This window comes from Danio rerio, chromosome 4, assembly GCF_052040795.2.
Source record: "Danio rerio strain M-AB ecotype USA chromosome 4, GRCz13ab, whole genome shotgun sequence".
Taxonomy (NCBI): domain Eukaryota; kingdom Metazoa; phylum Chordata; class Actinopteri; order Cypriniformes; family Danionidae; genus Danio; species Danio rerio.
Genome location: NC_141024.2, coordinates 478,161 through 498,504, shown reverse-complemented (window position 1 = coordinate 498,504; position 20,344 = coordinate 478,161). Strand labels below are relative to the sequence as shown.

General features: G+C 32.7%; 1 protein-coding gene across 2 annotated transcripts in view; it reads right to left on the bottom strand.

Moving 5' to 3' along the window:
• The window catches only part of lrig3 (leucine-rich repeats and immunoglobulin-like domains 3), a 41,902-nt gene extending 28,984 nt beyond the window's left edge, over positions 1-12,918 (bottom strand). For both annotated transcript variants that reach the window (XM_087247209.2, NM_001110347.1), the window contains 3 exon segments: positions 12,514-12,918; positions 2,678-2,749; positions 2,519-2,593 (listed from right to left, as the gene is read on the bottom strand). In XM_087247209.2, coding sequence (XP_087103335.2) covers positions 2,519-2,593; positions 2,678-2,749; positions 12,514-12,713 — 347 coding nt within the window. In that variant the 5' untranslated portion in view covers positions 12,714-12,918.
• Between the last annotated feature and the right edge of the window lie 7,426 nt (positions 12,919-20,344).

Below are 20,344 nucleotides of genomic sequence, written 5' to 3'. Positions count from 1 at the left end.
CTTTTAGACAGGTTTAAGGTATTTTAAACTAGTTTATGGATATTTTAGATTAGCTTTAAGACCTTTTAGACTAGCTTTAAGAACTTTTAAACTAGTTTCAGATCTTTTAGACTAGGTTTAAGACCTCTTAGACTAGGTTTAAGACCTCTTAGACTAGTTTAAGATCTTTGAGACTTGTTAAAGTTATTTTAAACTAGCTTATCATCTTTTAAACCAGCTTTAAGAAATTTAAGACTAGTTTAAGAACTTTCAGACTAGTGTATGAGATTTGATTTTACAATTACATTTATTAAAAAATAACAATTCATTTTCAAAATTAAATCAATTAATTTGCAAGCTTCAAGTCGTCATTAAGAACAAAGGACAATCCACAGAGAGAGCGAGCGAGAGAGAGAGAGAGAGAGAGAGAGAGAGAGAGAGCTGTACGGGTCTGGGTATCGAATAGCTGGAGCCTCTTCTTTAAACACTCTCTCAGACTGAGCGTCTCTCAGCGCTGACCCTTCAGTCCTCCAAAAACAAACGCCATCAGCTCCACAGCTGGGAGTAATTCCCTCGCCATCACCTCAACTCATTCAGCCATTTCACAGGAATTTACAGCCTTCTGCAATTAAAGAGCCGTATGAAGCCGCCGCTCGCCAGTAATTAGCTGGAAAATTAGACCATCAGACTGAAGGACTGAACTTTGCTAATGTATGCGTGACCAATGTCCCTCTAGGGCACGTCTTTTCACTCGGCGGCCATCTTTAAAACCCCTCTCGTCGGTATGTTCTCGCATTCTGCTTGAATGAGGAAACATCAAACTACACTAAACGCTTTGCAAAGTGTACGATTAAACTTCATATGAGAAAAATATCAGAATAAAGTCTTTCACAACTTGGTCCAGACGGCAAATCTCTTCCCAAAATGACAGCGGCTCTTTTTAAACCCACCGTCAGAGTGTGTGTTCCTGCAAACGGAGCCGCTCTGGATTATCAACGCGTGTGTGTTTGAGGGTCGGATGTTTCTAGATGGTGTTGTATTTAACACACAGCGCTCAAACTCAGATGACACTCCACACAGGCGCCGTCACACACACAAGAGAACAGGCCAACAACACTGCTGCGTCCAAGAGGAAATACCACACACACACACAAACACACTCCTCATACAGACACAACAACAAGCACACACTCTCACAGACTCATCCTAGTCTCAAACACACAAATTCAGACCCACACTGAAACACAGAAGACACAACCACACATATACACACCATACACACACACACACACACACATTGGCACATACACTCACACATATTCCCAAATACATGTATCCACTCAAACACACTCTCTCAACACACACAGTCACCACACACACATTGGCATTCACACACAAAAACACATGCATTCTTAAACACACACACTGTCACACACACCTAACACACATCAGCATATACGCTCACACACTCTTCAGCAGAGATGAATATGTCATTGTGTTGTGATCTGATGCGTCAGAAAGATGGAATCTGCAGTAAATAACAGTCAGTAATGAAGCAGTAATGAACAGACAATGAGGAGGATTTCACATCCAGATTAAAAGCAGACTCAAACTGTTCTGAGCGCAGTAAAAACATTCCCAAACTCAGCTCGAGCACATCCAACACAAACCAGCCTGCAAAATCCCTGAACGGGAGACTCCACAGGACGTTTTCTTCATTCACACACATGCAAGATCAATCACACTCTCACACACTCACGCAAAAGAATTATAATCACTCACATTTAAATCTTTTGGTGAGCCCGACACAAAGCTCCACCCCCAAACTCATTCTATTAGTCAGCCCGACACAAAGCTCCACCCCCAAACTCATTCTATTAGTCAGCCAGGCACAAAGCTCCACCCCCAAACTCCTTCTATTAGTCAGCCAGACACAAAGCTCCACCCCCAAACTCATTCTATTAGTCAGCCAGGCATAAAGCTCCACCCCCAAACTCATTCTATTAGTCAGCCAGGCATAAAGCTCCACCCCCAAAGTCATTCAATTAGTCAGCCAGGCATAAAGCTCCACCCCCAAACTCATTCTATTAGTCAGCCAGACACAAAGCTCCACCCCCAAACTCATTTTATTAGTCAGCCAGACACAAAGCTCCACCCCCAAACTCCTTCTATTAGTCAGCCAGGCATGAAGCTCCACCCCCAAACTCATTCTATTAGTCAGCCAGACACAAAGCTCCACCCCCAAACTCATTTTATTAGTCAGCAAGGCATAAAGCTCCACCCTCAAACTCATTCTATTAGTCAGCCAGACAAAGCTCCACCCCCAAAGTTGTTCCATTGGTCGGCCAGACACACAGTCCCATTCCCAAACTCGTTCTAATGATCAGTCAAACACACAGCCCTGCCCCTAAACTCATTCCATTGGACAGCCAGAAACACAACCCCGCCTCCTAACTCATTCCATTGGTCAGATTCTCCCACAACAGGAGTTAATTGAAAATAATAATAAAGACACACATCATCCAAAGCTTATACTCACAGAATCAGACTGCTCAGGTTACCAGCGTTCGGGCCCAAATCCGGGATGGACTCGAACTCATTGTTGCTCAGCTTTCTGCAAAAGCAAACATACAGATTTCATCATCTGAGACATTTGAAGAGGAAAATAAAAGAGGCAAAACCCAGAAAGAGCTCTCACATTTCGCTGAGCTGCGGCAGGCTGGAGAACAGCGCTTCAGGAAACACACGCAACTTATTATGGCTCAAATCCCTGCGAAGAGGAAAAACAGCGTTAAACAGCAGAAACACGCTCAGATATTAGCACAGAGAGTTTATACAAACACAACCAATCAGACAAACCTCAATAATACATACATCACTATTATTACGACTTAATAGTGCACTTACAGAAATACAGCTTTCAAAAGAGCCACAATTATTCATTCATGGACATTTAATTTAGTAAACAAAGTGGAGATTTGACTTTTAAACCAAAACCAGGGATATATCAGCGGCTGTATGGATATTAAATGCTATTTTAAATGTTTTCATTATCTGATATCTTTAAGCCGATAAATTCTGTATTATTTCCGCTGGTTGAACCACTTCACAAGCTCACTGTCTGCCAATTTATTAATGTTTTACTGCTATTTTTATTTGGTTGCTTTACTTAAGCACTACTGTTTTTGTCCGACAGCAGATTTTATTGATATAAAAGAAAGTTGGTCATAGAAAAGATTACATTCATTCATTCATTTTCTTGTCGGCTTAGTCCCTTTATTAATCCGGGGTCGCCACAGCGGAATAACCGCCAACATATGCAGCATGTTTTTACACAGCGGATGCCCTTCCAGCCGCAACCCATCACTGGGAAACACAGAGGAATAGTTGATTAATATAAAGTTGAAATGTGTTGGACTTTCTATGCCAAGCATTTGTTTTCAATCTTGGTTTATCTGGAAGAAATGCACACTTTTATTGTGGTCATCTCCTCAGGTACGCTCCTTTAAAAATGTGGTTGTCTCAAGAATGTACGCTATTTCTAGAGTAACTCGCCTATGACAAACATCAAAAAATTCAATGACTTTTGGCAGCTAAGAACACCTTTTTGGCAATACACTGATCATTTCTCCTGATTTTCTATTCTATGGTGTATGTTTTAGCGCCGAGCCCTATTTCCCATTTTATCCTATTGTCTATAGCTGAGACTGTATTTATATAGACAGTATAGACGGATAGATAGATAGATAGATAGATAGATAGATAGATAGATAGATGGATGGATGGATGGATGGATGGATGGATGGATGGATGGATGGATGGATGGATGGATGGATGGATGGATGGATGGATGGATGGATGGATGGATGGATGGATGGATGGATGGATGGATGGATGGATGGATAGATGGATGGATGGACGGATGGACGAACAGAGTTTCCCAGGAAAAATAAAGGGAGACTCCTGGGAAAAATGGGAGTGTAGGCTGGTATGGAATAAATAGACGGATAGATGTATGCATGAACAGATAGACAGACAAACGGATGGACAGACACATGGACGGACGGATGAACAGACGTACAAACACATAGACGGACGGACGGTCAGACAGATAGATAAAATAAAAAGGGGAAGGGAGTGGTAAATCTACAATGATGGTAAGGTCAACAAAGAAAAGCATAGCATTCTACATTTTATAAAATACATATTATAAATTAATAATATAATAAATATTATAAATGATAATAATTATAAATTAAATATAATTTATTGAGCCACTAATTGAGTATTTAATTGGTTCTGAATGTAAAAACAAAATAATTTGGTGGTGATCATTATTCATCAGCTAATATATCGGCCTCCAAATCTGAAAAGTTATCGGTTAAAAACTCCATATCAGTGTATCGCTAATCAAAACAGACTTTGACAGCTGACCAATCAGAGCAGAGTTGGCCTATGGAAGGGGGAGGAGTTTACAGACATTAAACTGATTCAAATGCGTCATTTTGGAAATCGATGCAAAATTATTCAAATATTTTTTCAGAGATGGGTTGGGCTGGAAGGGCATCAGCTGCATAAAAACTTGCTGGATGAGTTGGCGGTTCATTCCGCTGTGGTGACTCTGGATTAACAATGGGACTAAGCCGACAAGAAAATGAATGAATGAATAAATGATTGATTCAAATATTAAATGCACACGCTGAAAAAGTTGCAATGATTTCTGATGCATTTAAACCTGCTGTACACTGTAAACAATATTTTGTAAATCATGTTTATATTTTTCCTGGTTTATTCCTGCTTTTAAGTTGCACTATGGGATCTTGATCTTTCTTCCAACAACTTTTACCTTGAAAAGTTGTATAAAGTGTGTTTGCTGCTCATGTATAATGGTCTGTAGTGCTGTATTGTGTGTGTTGGTGTTGTATATCAGAAACCCTGTAATAAACTGCAGCACATTTACTGTTATTTTACACACTCATTTCTCTAGATATTATTTTTATATTATTACGAACATCTAAAATGTCAATAAAAGTCACTTTGATGAAGTGTAGAGTTGAATTTTCAATATCAAAAGTGGACAGAGCAGAGATCAACATCCCATAATGCTCAACTCACCGCCGCAAGTAAACACAAAACACACAAAATAAGGTTCATTAATAGACATTTGTACAGTGTATGAGCCTCCACACAATATTACAACCCTTTAAAATGCCAGATGAGCTGTGTGTGCTGAAACCTGTGAGGTGTGTGTTTTGTGAGTGTGTGTGTGTGTGAGCTGAAGACTGTGAGATGTGAGTGTGAGTGCTGGGACTGTGAGGTGTGTGTTTTGCGAGTGTGTGCGTGTGCGCTGCGGTGTGAAGCGTCTCTCCAGCATCTGGACTCCATCAGCTCAAACACTCGCGGCCGCGGGGAAACTAACGACTGCTAATCTATTCGCAATGCAGGGAAAGTGAGCGCCGCCTTTGATTCGCAGCAGCACATCGAGTGTGTGTGAGTGTGTGTGTTTCTGGCTCTGCGCGAGTGTTTTACTGGAATCTCTCACACTCAGAGGTGGAGCTTCACAATCGTCCACAAAACAAGACCAATTCATGAGATTCTGGCTGTTTCATCTGCTCTTCTTCACCCTTATTGATCTTAACTACACGACTATAACAGCTTTATATAGCTTAACTATATTACATCACCTCATTACAGACATAAAATAATGACAAATCTTATGATCAAGACAAATCTCACTATAATCAAACTCTGAAAGCTTTCAAGGTATCCTAAGTTGTCACTATTTTAAGTTCGCAGTGAACGTTTAAATGTGATTTTCGGACAGCACTTTGGTTCATTTTAACAGTTTGAAAGTGTTTTATAAATAAAAGTTGAGCTGAGATCAGTTCAAATTCACTATTTAATGCTAAACGATTTAATAAATGTGTTATCGATGTATGATGATTTGTTGTGCGATATATTGTGAGAAAAATAGTTGCGATAATCAATATTATTGTCATTTTGAGATCATTTCATGCCTTTGATTATATAATAAATTTAGGATAATAAAGCAAATAATGGCCATAAACACTTCCAAGGCTAATGTTTTTCACTTTCTGTAAAAATTTCCTATTATATATCCTATTAAACGTCCTATTAATCCAGTTATAAAATAAATAATGAATGTAAATGTGCTTTTAAAATGGTTTTAACGTTATTTGTGAATTTGTAAATGTATATTGCAACACCAATAATTATTAAGGCCAAGTACAAATGTTGCACAACGAGTCAATATATTGTTTATTGTGACAGGCCTAATACAAAGTATTGATTTTATTTAGCGCCATGCTATCTTGGGTTATTTTAATGGGAAAACAATACAACAAAATGCATAAACATGCAGCTAATAAAATACTAAATTACACAAAATACTTAATAAAAATACTAAATTACATGAACATAATAAAAATACTAAAACTATTTCTGACAATAAACTTTTAAAGTTTTCATAAGAATCAGGTTTCACACACATGTTTTAAGGTTAAAAGTTGCTGGAATAAAGATCAAGATCCCATCATGCAATTCAAAAGCAAGTAAATGTGGAAAAATAAACAAAACATGAATCACAAAATAGATAAATCTGCTCATTTATGGATATTTTCTACAGCGCATGCCGATTTGTGCTGAATTGTGGTCGTGGATTGACTGCAGGCGACAGAAGTGTGAACAGGGAGCAATCACACACCCCTCGGTTCAGATAAGATAAACGCTTCAGACTCTTGTTCAGTTCATTAACACTCGACTTTATCACATTCATGAGTCACTTAAAGGGTCACGAAACACCAAAACACATTTTTTGAGCTGTTGACAGTCGTATATGTGTCCCACACTGCTAAAAACACTATTAGGACACCTATATTTCACTAAAAAGTGTAAATTGGTTGTTTTTGCGTTATTTCAAGCAAATTCGTACTTCCTGTTTGAAACAAATTTTTGAAGCTGCGTCACGGTCATGACATAATAGCGTGTATTCCAGCGTGCAGACTGGGCGTCTGTGCCTGAGTGAGTCTTATTACGTCTTACAGTGTGATACATTAATGCATGAGTAAGGCTTGGTTCAAACCAATCAGCGCGCTCTATTGTGCAACTTCATTAATATTCATTTGTGTCACCGTGTTTACGCCACAAAGACGCCACGTTGTGTTGGCAAAACAAGCGTGAAGTGTTGCTTTTATAGTTTGCTACAGTTAAGTTTCGTTTTCATTTTCTCTCTGTGAGAGCTCAGTCTCACGTGTGGATTAACAGTGTACGCGACGCTCGACAACAATAACTTACGTGTCTAAGGAGGATTATTGTTTACCTGAGAGCTGTTCTCATCTGCAAACGCTGAAATCTGGATTTGCTTGTAGTATTCTCTCCATAAAGACGCGGCTCTAGTTGCTGGTGATTGTCCTGTCTCTACAGATTTGGTAAGTGAGCGACCAGTGCTCTTTGTTTATTCAGTTTGCTCGTATCGAATTAAGTTAACTATAGCACTGAGTGCAGAAATGTTAGCACCGCATTTAGTGACCGGAATAACACACGCGGCTTTCTGACGCTACCTGCCGTGGGCATCTAAGTTTCCGGGAAATGCGGAGTTTTTTTTTTCTCTCATTCGCCGTGCGGTATCAAACATTGCATGAAAAATACATGCTTAGAGCAGTTCCTCGAATCAAATACCTCGTTTGTCGCGAGGGGCATGAATGAATTCCCTGAATGAAAGAGCCAAACTGCAGTTAAAGTCCAACATTTATTAATTCAGCAAATAATTCGACTACAGATGTCCATGTAGGTTAAACACCATCGCTTTCTCCTGTCTGTGTTGGTGTGTATTTTGACTCTGAAACTCGCGCGTGCACAAATAGACACTCCCACACCATCCCACTTTAGTTCCTCCGACACTCCCCCCTAAACAGAGCTGGACACGCCCACTTTTCTGACTTTTTCGAAAGTAGAGGTGTGAAAACACCCTGCTGAAACGAGGGGGTTTCATGGCCCTTTAAAGGATGCAAGAGTGTTTATTTAACATATTTGCGGCATTGATGATGATTAACTCGATCATTTCTGCACGGTTGCTTTCACACAATCGGTACTGAATAAAGTCCTGTTGATGCTGGAAACCTGAGCCATTTCTAAATAAATAAAGCCTGTTCAAAAACACCACAGGGTAAAACTCAAAACATCATACACTCTGTTAGCGAACAACTTCAGCATTGTGGGTTTATTTGCGGTAGTGAACTGCATTATGGGATGTTGATCTCTGCTCTGTCCACTTTTGATATTGAAAATTCAACTACAGTTTAAAAAAGTGACTTTTACTGACATTTTAGTGGTTTAAAATCATAATATACTGAAAAATAAATAATATCTAGAGAAATGAGTGTGTAAAATAACAGTAAATGTGCTGCAGTTTATTACAAGGTTTCTGTAGCGTAATAAACAACACCAACACACACAATACAGCACTGCACACTATTACACATGTCACTTTTTTTCTAGAGGTTAAACGTTTTTTTAAAATAAAGATCAAGATCTTATAATGCAATAAAAAGCAGCTTTAAACAGGGAAAAAATAAAAGCATGAAATCATAAAATACAGAAAACTTAATTTTTATATATTTTACAGTGCAGTCGCTGGGTTTAGGTATTGAGCAGGATTAAAAATGTAGAATATAAGTATATATTATTTTAAATAATACTAAACAGACAATATTTTAATAATAGGCAGGTAATGAGTTATTATCAGGATTTAAACTAAAGTATTCTTCGAAAAATCTTATTTTTGGGTTCAGGAGAGTCATTTTGTTTACACTTTCTCTTTTTTTTAAATCACAAGCAGTGAAGCTTTTAGATGAAATAAAATTATCACAGGCTGTAAACAATTAGTGTTGGGAAATGTGTGATTAAGTATGTCAACAAGACAATGCAAAACCACATTCTGCACACATTACAAAGTCCTGCCTACAGGTACAGGACTGGCCTGCCTGCAGTCCCGACCTGTCTCCAATAAAGAATGTGTGGAGCATCTGGAAGTGCAAAATGTGACAATGAACACCCCGTACTGTCGCCCACCTTAAGCAGGAAGAATGGAACAAAATTACACCAGATACACTTCATCACTTGCTGTCTCCAGTCCCTAAACAACATTTACACTGGCTATTTGACCCAATTCAGATTTTTTGCTCATATGTGACGCAGATCGGATCTGTTCTATGACCGTGTAGACACGAAAAAAGTGCAAACATTCAGATATTCAGAGATGGGTTTCAGGCCTCCTTCATAGCTCAGCTCTGAACCCACACCTTTAACTGAGCCAGAGTCACTCTGGAACATTGATCAGTCCAGTTGTAGTCAAAAATGACCATTGCAATTAGATATCAAGGATATTTCACCCAAAATTAGTATAGTAATGCAACCCCAAATCAGAAAATGTTGGGACGATACGGAAAACGCAAATAAAAACAGAAATGAGTGATTTTTAAATTTACTTTGGCTTGTATTTGAGATTTTCTAAATGTTTAAAATTTACTTTGTATTGTATTTGAGACTATTTAGGCATTTCGTTGTGTATGTCATTAAACTTGCGACAATGTGGTGCTTCTCCACGGTTTAATGATGTAGAAGGAAGAGCGTGTGTGGAGACGCCTAAGCGGTAAACAACAACAACAACAGACGAAACATGAAGGAGGAAAGTGGTCAGTCGCCACAATCTGCTCCCACCAGACCTGAGATCTCTCTCGTACCCATAGATTCCTCTGAATGGTGGAGGATTCCCTCCTCCTCCACCTCAAACTCATTTTAAAGTTGGGAGAACTTCACATATTTAACAGAGCTGAAAGCAATTTCTTTCATCGTGGCTAGTGTGGCGCAGATGCTAGAACACACCTTTACGCATGCGCGACATTGTAAATAGTATGCCAAGTGTAAACACATGAATCAGATATGGGTCAGAATTAAAAGAACGTGTAAACAGACTAGCAGAATAATCAGATATAGGCAACAAATCGGGATTGGGCATCAAGACCTGACAGTGTAAACAGGGCCTGGGTGTTGTGAAAGGAACGCCAACATTACAAAGTAGTAAATGCTTTACTGATACAACTTTTTAAAATGTGTTGCAAGAGCCAAAATTGGCATGTGTGTTTAGAAAAAAAAATCTAATAAAAATCATAAGGAACACATTAATAATGTATGTTGCACTGTCTGCAATCAAATACAAGCCAAAGTAAATTTAGAAATCACTAATCTTTATGTTTATTTGTTTATTTTCTATATCGTCCCAATTGTTATTTCCATATTTCCATTATTTTCCATATCGTCCCAACATTTTCTGATTGGGGGTTGCATTACTATACTAATTTTGGGTGAAATATCCTTGATATCTAATTGCAATGGTCATTTTTGACTGTACAACGGGACTGATCAATGTTCCAGAGTGACTCTGGCTCAGTTAAAGGTGTGGGTTCAGAGCTGAGCTATGAAAGTGGAGTAAAACAGCTGCTGTCGTCTCAAACTCAAACTCTGGAAAAAGACGAAGAGAAAAAAAAACCCTCAGCTCTTTCCAGATGTAAATCATGAAAAGCTTTTTCCTTCTATTTTTCCATTCTGGCAGCGAGAGGCTTTCACAGCCAAAAGCTCCAGGCCTCCCTCCCTCTTTTTCTCTGCACATGGGCTCCTAATGGCTTCCATCTCTGCTTGGGTTTAGCTGCTAATTCAGCAGAAATAATGGGCCTGGGGAAAACAAAAGCCGGGCCAGTTTAATGCGTTAACATGTGCTGCAGAGCTGCTCGTAAATTAGCATCCCCTCCTGAACCCCTGGAAGCCTGAAGAGCCCCAACAAAAACCATGCTGAAATCTAGCTTTGCATGCAACTGACCCAGGATCAGCGAATGCATGTTTGTTCCTCATGAATAAAACCGTCAAAATAAAGCACATATTGACAGAACTCGTGTGTTAAAAGCTTGCTAATAAGGAACAACAAGTAGATTAATAAATGCTTAATAGACATTTTGTAATCAGTTCAGCTGAATTCGATCTAAAGCAGAGGTCAGATTGATCACAGTGTTTGTTCTTCATTAATAAAACAAATCAAAATAAAGCAGCTACCCACAGAACAACAACTCATAATAGCTTACTGATATGCTTCTCACTTAAATTACGTTTAACCAGGTCATTTTACCTTGCATCAATTAAGCTGACTAAAAACAAGTTCAACTTTGTTTACTTGACTAAAATAAACAGATTAACTTTCTAAATTAAGTTAAAGTAATGTAAAAACATAGACTGTCATGGCTTATGTCATTTTTAAAGTATGGTGTAATGGATGATTCCTTTTATATTTAATTAATTAACTTCATAGAGCTGAATTTGATAGTGAGCCACTACAGTTGCAGTGATAGTGTATGTAGGTTATAACAGCTGTGTAAATGCAGTCATGCACCTCTGAGCTGCATTTAGAGACACTTTGTGCCACATCTGACATGTAAGCTTGCTGTTATGTAAATAAAACATTTTAATTTATTTATTTAACATTTGATGGAGGATTCTGATGTTGTAGAACAAAAAAAAGATGAGTTTGATTTCAACATTATTAGATAAGAAGGATTTTTTGTAGTCAAAACTAAACTTGTTGATCCCCCCCAAAAATACACAAACTAATTTATTTTGGCTGGAAGACCCAGGCCTTCTCAAATAAATATATGGCTATGATTCCATTTTATTTTTTAATCAAAGTGCTATGCTTTAAATGAATTGGGCCTTTAAACTGAAAACACACAACAATGTCGATCAGTGAGTTTACATCACTTTACAGAGGGAGAACATTTTATATTTTAACTTCACGCCTTATTCCAGTTGCTTTTTCATATAAACACTTCAAAAATAATGATTAAATCTGCATGTTTTCCTTATATTAATCTCCAGTGTGTGTGTGTGTGTGTGTGTGTGGAGTTTGATTTAAAATGTTGGGTTTTATATTTACACAATCGTGCATTTTTTTAAACAAGTAACACTCTCCCTATATATTGTTTATCACTAGACTTTCAATATTGGGTCTGAAATCGCATGCAGGACTGACTTTAAAACAACACCAGCACTATTTAATTCACTATGAACATGTTTACATTGTTATTAATTGACTGTTAATATGATTTCACCAATTATAATTCGCAAATAATACTTTTCGTAGGTTATATTATTAAATAGAAAGTCTGAATATAAAATCTACTTTGGGATAATCATTCTTTTACAGCGTCTTTATTTTTTAAAGTCTTAAATTAAATGATCTGGGCCTTTAAATTAAAACTGCACAACAAAGTCGATCAAACTGAGTTAACATCACTTTACAGAGTGGGGAAAGTTTATATTTAAACTTTCTGCCTTGTTTGTTTGAGTTGTTTTCCATACAAACACTTTAAATAAAATAATAAACTTTAAATCCGCGGTGTTTTCCTCCTGTGTGTGTTGAGTGTGTGTGTTTTGATGGAGTTCCAGCGAGAGAGACACAAAGACACTCACAGACGCGTGATCCTCGCGGGCAGCCGCTCCACCGTCCGACCGGCCTTTAATCTGCTACAGTCCGCCAGATTCCCAGTACACGAGCACACCGACGGACACGGCTCCGGTTCCGTTCGGCCCGAGTCTCCGGTAACGGCTGTAAATCCGATGAGGAGGAGCAGGAGCAGCGCGGAGCTCACAGCGCGAGCGGGCTGCGGCATCTCTCCGACACTAAACTCTTCGAAAGTTTACAAAAACCGAGCCTCCAAAGTTTAAATCCGCACAAAAGTGGAAAACAGCGAATTTCTTTCCAACTAAACCTCCTTTACGTGGCGAAATTCCCGAATAAAAGTGCAGAACTCAGCGCCTCGGCGACCGCTCCATCTCTCAGAAAGTTTTTCCACCGCGCTGGAATCAGAGCAACATTCCGCGGCGCGCGCTCCCGTGGGCGGAAACACACGAAGATAGCCGAAGGCCCCCACCGCTGGTTCTGGGTACTGTAGTTTACATATACAGCGAGCTGCTATGGATTAACATCACTCTCAATAATAATACATTTATAAAAATAATAATCATACAATTCACGTTTACAAAAATTCGATTCGTAAATTTGAAACAATTCATAAATGCACAAATCCATTATGTCATTTAAAAACAAAATTCCTAAATTCACAATAAAAAAGCAGAAATATTTCCCCAAATGCATTTAAAATGTTTGCACAATCCATCACACATTTATGAATTGGAAGTTACAAATTGGATTTGTGCATTTGTGAATAGTGTTTTAAATTAGCAAATTGTTATTTGTGAATTGTGATGAGCACATATTTTGTAAATGTAATATTATTGAGACCGATATGGCTCCATAAACTGCTAATATAGTTGCATGCTAATGTAACCTTTATATATATATACCAAAAAAAACTGATGAAAATCCGGGATATTTTTGGAAAATGCAACGTGCCAGTGTCTTGAAATTTTATCAGATTATGCTATAACACTGCATTTGAATGGTTCTGAGGTTAGGGTTAGGGATTATGGAGATATTACAGCTTCATATCACACCACCCCTCAGTAGAATGTACACAAAATCGGATGGGTAGCCTATTGCGTCATGAAAATGTGCTACCCACTGTTTGAATGGCAGGACAATCTGACAAGGTGGGACAAATCCCAGCCAAAATGACCTCCCGGCTTCTTTATGTGTTTATTTGAAAGTATAATACTTAAGATTAAGATTTTTTTAACTTATCAGAGGTGGAAAACATCACACAGCAACATGTCAATATTAATTCTAGAAATAATAAATCATGTTTTTAATTTTCAAAAAGGGAAGACAAAGAGCCAAATAATGTCTCTGTACATTCACAAGGGATTTTCCCCCAAGGCATGAAGGATTTTTTGGGCTGTCCCGAATATTCAAACTGCTATAAATGCATAATAAACATGAATAAATAAATAATTTGAATGTTATACAGTGCACTACCATATTACATGCAGATTTAACCAGAGCTGGGCATGTTAATAATTGTTAATAAATACAAATCACATAACAATATGTGTACTCACTAGACTACTTCTGGATTACATTTAAGTTACTTTTGTGCTAACCCTTGTTTGACGTCACATATATTGAAGCAGGATGATCTTGTGCTATTCTGACAGATATAAATATAATACATCTTCATTGTTTTAGATCAACAAGAGGCTGAGCAGCTTGTGTTTAAAGTGGACAGTTCATACTTCACAACACTCACAGTAATATACAGCTCACTGTTAGTGTTTAACACTAAATAACACACATCTGGCCACTCACTACACATTAAACACATTTAGAAAATATCAATATTACAAAAATATATCACTGCAACATTAAACAGCAAATTGATGTCTTTAATTGAATAAATTGATGGCTTAATAGCAAAACCAGCAAAGACCATTAACTGATGGCTTAATACATCAAATACACACATTAAGTCAAAGTCAGGCAGGCGTTTGCTGCTGTTTGTAAGCCTCATTTGTGACACAAAGGACTGATGTCTCTTTCATTAGCATATATAGTGTGTGTTAGTATGTGTGTGTCCATGATGAGGTGTGAACGAGCTTCACCTCCTCCATCGGCTGTTTCCTAAACCTATTAAAAGTGAGATGTCTGAATCTGAACTTCCAGACTATTTATGCATTTAACTTTACTCCAGGCCTTCACGACTGAGCCGAGCATTCGTTACTGTTACAGTGACTCAAATGTGAATATCTGATTGCCCTATATAAATCACAAAGACAGACAGAAATCAATTCTTATTAAGCAAACTGCACTTGATTTAATTGCTAAACATGATTAAGGCCACTAGCAGATGTGTGCGTGTCAGATATATTGAATTCTGCAGTCAATCTGCTGCTCTATTGTGTATTAACAAATGCAATAATATAAATAATAAGCATTTATTTTAAAAAGACATATATTTTAGCTAGCTTTAGAGAAGAGGAAGATGATTTAAAGGCTTTAAGACCTCAAAAATCAGATTATTTATTTATAATATTTATATTAATATTAGATGTAATAGATATATTTATTTATAGATTATATATTTATATATATATATATATATATATATATTATATATATATATATATATATATATATATATATATATATATATATATATATATATATATATATATATATATATATATATATATATATATATATATATTTAATAAAACTTATATATTTTTTGTTTATTTTTTGGGGTTTTTAAATGCTATATTAGTTATCTTTTTTCTTATTAATACATATTTTTGTACAGGTTTTTGTTGATTAATGTGTATATCATATGTTTATATAATAAAAACATGCTCAAACTCCATTGATTTGTCCTCAGTGAGTATTAATAAATAAAAACAAATGTAATTAAATTAAATTTATTCCTTCCAGTTGGGGTTATGCTGGTAATTCTCAGATTATCTGTCCTTATTTCATGATTAAAGCCCCCAAACCCTTTTTTAAAAGGCGTATAAATCATACACAATAGATTTTTATCCAATCAATAGAATATACAAATCAATACAATTCATTTATTCATTTTTCCTCAGCTTAATCCCTTTATTCATCAGGGGTCACCACAGTGGAATGAACCGCCAACTATTCCAGCATGTTTTATGCAGCGGATTCTCTTCCAGATGCAACCCTGTATTGGGAAACACCCATACACACTCATTCACACATACACTACGGCCAATTTACTTGATCAGTTCCCCTATAGTGCATGTGTTTGGACTGTGGGGGAAACCGGAGCACCCGGAGGAAACCCACGCCAACACGGGGAGAACATGCAAACTCCACACAGAAACACCAACCGACCCAGATTGGACTCAAACCAGCGACCTTCTTGCTGTGAGGTGACAGAGCTAATCACTAAGCCACCGTGCCATCCCAGTTAATAGAATATACAGATTAAAAACAATGGTAACCTATGGAACGTCCCCACAATGCATGGAAAACAAAGACAGAGTGTGTGTGTGTGTTAGTGTAAAGGAGTGTGTTTGCAGAAAGGCGCTGTAAATCTGCAGTGGTGCACACAGATAGACGGGTGCTGTGGTCTGGCTGGCGGCGCTCAGGAAAACTCAACGATTCAGTGTGTAACTTCATTAATTATAAGAGGCACGAGCGGCTCACACACTGCGCTCTCTATGAGCCGCTGCAGACGCACAGAGCTGCACTTGTGCTTGACTGTTGGGAAAACGGCCACACATCACACACACAAACTCATAACCATCACAAACATACACACACCTTCAGCTGCTCACCCTCCTGACATGGACACACACACACACACACACACACACACACACACACTCATACCAGATTGTGTTGTAGATTGGAGATCAGGAGAGCTGCTCTTCAATGTAAACGGAGGCTGTGTCTCAAATCGTACACTTCCCTACTATGTAGTAAGTTTAAACAGTATGCAAGTAGAGTAGCAAGTCCAAATTCAAAGTATTGTAAAAACAGTATGCAGGGATTAACTAGATTGCTTGTTTGAAACCCACAGGTCAGTGTGTTGGAGCAGGGTTGAACTAAACTGTGCAGAGCAGCGGCCCTCCTGGAACTGGCTTTGACACCTAAGTGAAGCGACACAACTGATGCAGGGAGGTCACTTGATCATGACTAATAGCGGATGTAGAACGTCTGAATTACATTCACACTACATAGAACACACCTTTCTAACAGTCCTTTAGTAAACTCACATTCAAATGTAGTTCATACTGGACTAGTAGGTGATTTGGGACAGAGCCAGAGACTCATTCCTGCGCTCGGCTGCTGTTTGCTCTGGCGCAGAGGAGAATCAGAGCAGCGCATGCTGGGAACTCTGGCTTTGACTGCTGCTATTCTAAGTGTAATGGCCAGCACACACACACACACACACACACACACACACACACACACACACACACACACACACACACACACACACACACACACACACTTGCTCTCTCACTCACAAAAGTCTCACACACACTCTTGCTCTCACGCTCACAAACACACACACACACACACACACACTTTGACAGTGTTTCATATCCATGTGTGTATAGATGTGTGTGTGCAGATGAAGAATCTGCTCCAGTGAACAAGATAATTACATTCAGAAGCAGTCAATAGTTTCTGACCCAACAACCTACAACGTGATCACTAGTACAAGTGCACTAATTAGTGTCCTCGTTTAGTGTGGACTGATTATCCAGCGCTGGAGAGCAGCACAATCACAAAGAACTACATCTCTGAGCATTTCTTCAACAATGCCTTCAAGTTAGAAAAACATTGATTTCAATATAATATAATATAATATAATATAATATAATATAATATAATATAATATAATATAATATAATATAATATAATATAATAATATAATATAATTAAATATAATATAATATAATATAATATAATATAATATAATAATATAATATAATATAATATAATATAATATAATATAATATAATATAATATAATAATATAATATGATATAATATAATATAATATAATATAATATAATATAATATAATATAACATAATATAATATAATAATATAATATGATATAATATAATAGAAATAAATATAATATAATTTAATGTAATATAATATAGTATAATTAAATATAATATAATATAATACAATCAAATATAATATATTATAATATAATTAAATAATATAATATAATATAAATAAATATAATATAATTTAATGTAATATAATATAGTATAATTAAATATAATATAATATAATATAATCAAATATAATATATTATAATATAATTAAATAATATAATATAACTTAATATAATTAAATATAATATAATGTAATATAATATAATTAAATATAAGATAATATAGTATAATTAAATATATTATAATATAATATAATATAGTATAATTAAATATAATATAATTTATTATAATATAATATAATATAATAATATAATTTAATAATATAATATAATATAATATAATAATATAATATAATATGATATAATATAATATAATTAAATATAATATAATATAATATGATATAATATAATATAATTAAATATAATATATTATAATATAATTAAATATAATATAATATAATATAATTAAATAAAATATAATATAACATATTATAATTAAATAATATAATATATTATAATATAATATAATATAACATAATATAATTAAATATAATATAATGTAATATAATATAATTAAATATAATATAATATAATATAAATAAATATAATATAATATAATATGATATAATATAGTATAATTAAATATAAGATAATATAGTATAATTAAATATATTATAATATAATATAATATAGTATAATTAAATATAATATAATTTAATATAATATAATATAATATAATAATATAATTTAATAATATAATATAATATAATAATATAATATAATATGATATAATATAATATAATTAAATATAATATAATATAATATAATAATATAATATAATAATATAATATAATATAATATAATATAATATAATATAATATAATAATATAATATGATATAATATAATATAATATAATATAATATGATATGATATAATATGATATAATATAATATAATATAATATAATATAATATAATATAATATAATATAATATAATATAATATAATATAATTAAATATAATATAATAATATAATATAATATAATATAATATAATATAATATAATATAATTAAATATAATATAATATAATATAACATAACATAATATAATATAATTAAATATAATATAATATAATAAAATAATATATTATGATATAATATAATATAAATAAATATAATATAATTTAATGTAATATAATATAGTATAATTAAATATAATATAATATAATATAATCAAATATAATATATTATAATATAATTAAATAATATAATATAACTTAATATAATTAAATATAATATAATGTAATATAATATAATTAAATATAAGATAATATAGTATAATTAAATATATTATAATATAATATAATATAGTATAATTAAATATAATATAATTTATTATAATATAATATAATATAATAATATAATTTAATAATATAATATAATATAATATAATAATATAATATAATATGATATAATATAATATAATTAAATATAATATAATATAATATGATATAATATAATATAATATGATATGATATAATATGATATAATATAATATAATATAATATAATATAATATAATATAATAATATAATATAATTAAATATAATATAATATAATATAATATAATATAATATAATAATATAATATAATATAATAATATAATATGATATAATATAATATAATATAATATAATATAATATAATATAATATAATATAATATAACATAATATAATATAATAATATAATATGATATAATATAATATAAATAAATATAATATAATTTAATGTAATATAATATAGTATAATTAAATATAATATAATATAATATAATCAAATATAATATATTATAATATAATTAAATAATATAATATAATATAACTTAATATAATTAAATATAATATAATTTAATGTAATATAATATAGTATAATTAAATATAATATAATATAATATAATTAAATATAATATATTATAATATAATTAAATAATATAATATAATATAATATATAATAAAATATAATATAATATAATATAATTAAATATAATATATTATAATATAATTAAATATAATATAATATAATATAATTAAATAAAATATAATATAACATATTATAATTAAATAATATAATATATTATAATATAATATAATATAATTAAATATAATATAATGTAATATAATATAATTAAATATAATATAATATAATATAAATAAATATAATATAATTTAATATGATATAATATAGTATAATTAAATATAAGATAATATAGTATAATTAAATATATTATAATATAATATAATATAGTATAATTAAATATAATATAATTTAATATAATATAATATAATATAATAATATAATTTAATAATATAATATAATATAATATAATAATATAATATAATATAATATAATATAATTAAATATAATATAATATAATATAATATAATAATATAATATAATATAATATAATAATATAATATGATATAATATAATATAATATAATATGATATGATATAATATGATATAATATAATATAATATAATATAATATAATATAATTAAATATAATATAATATAATGTAATATAATATAATATAATATAATATAATATAATATAATAATATAATATAATATAATATAATATAATATAATATAATATAATTAAATATAATATAATATAATATAACAT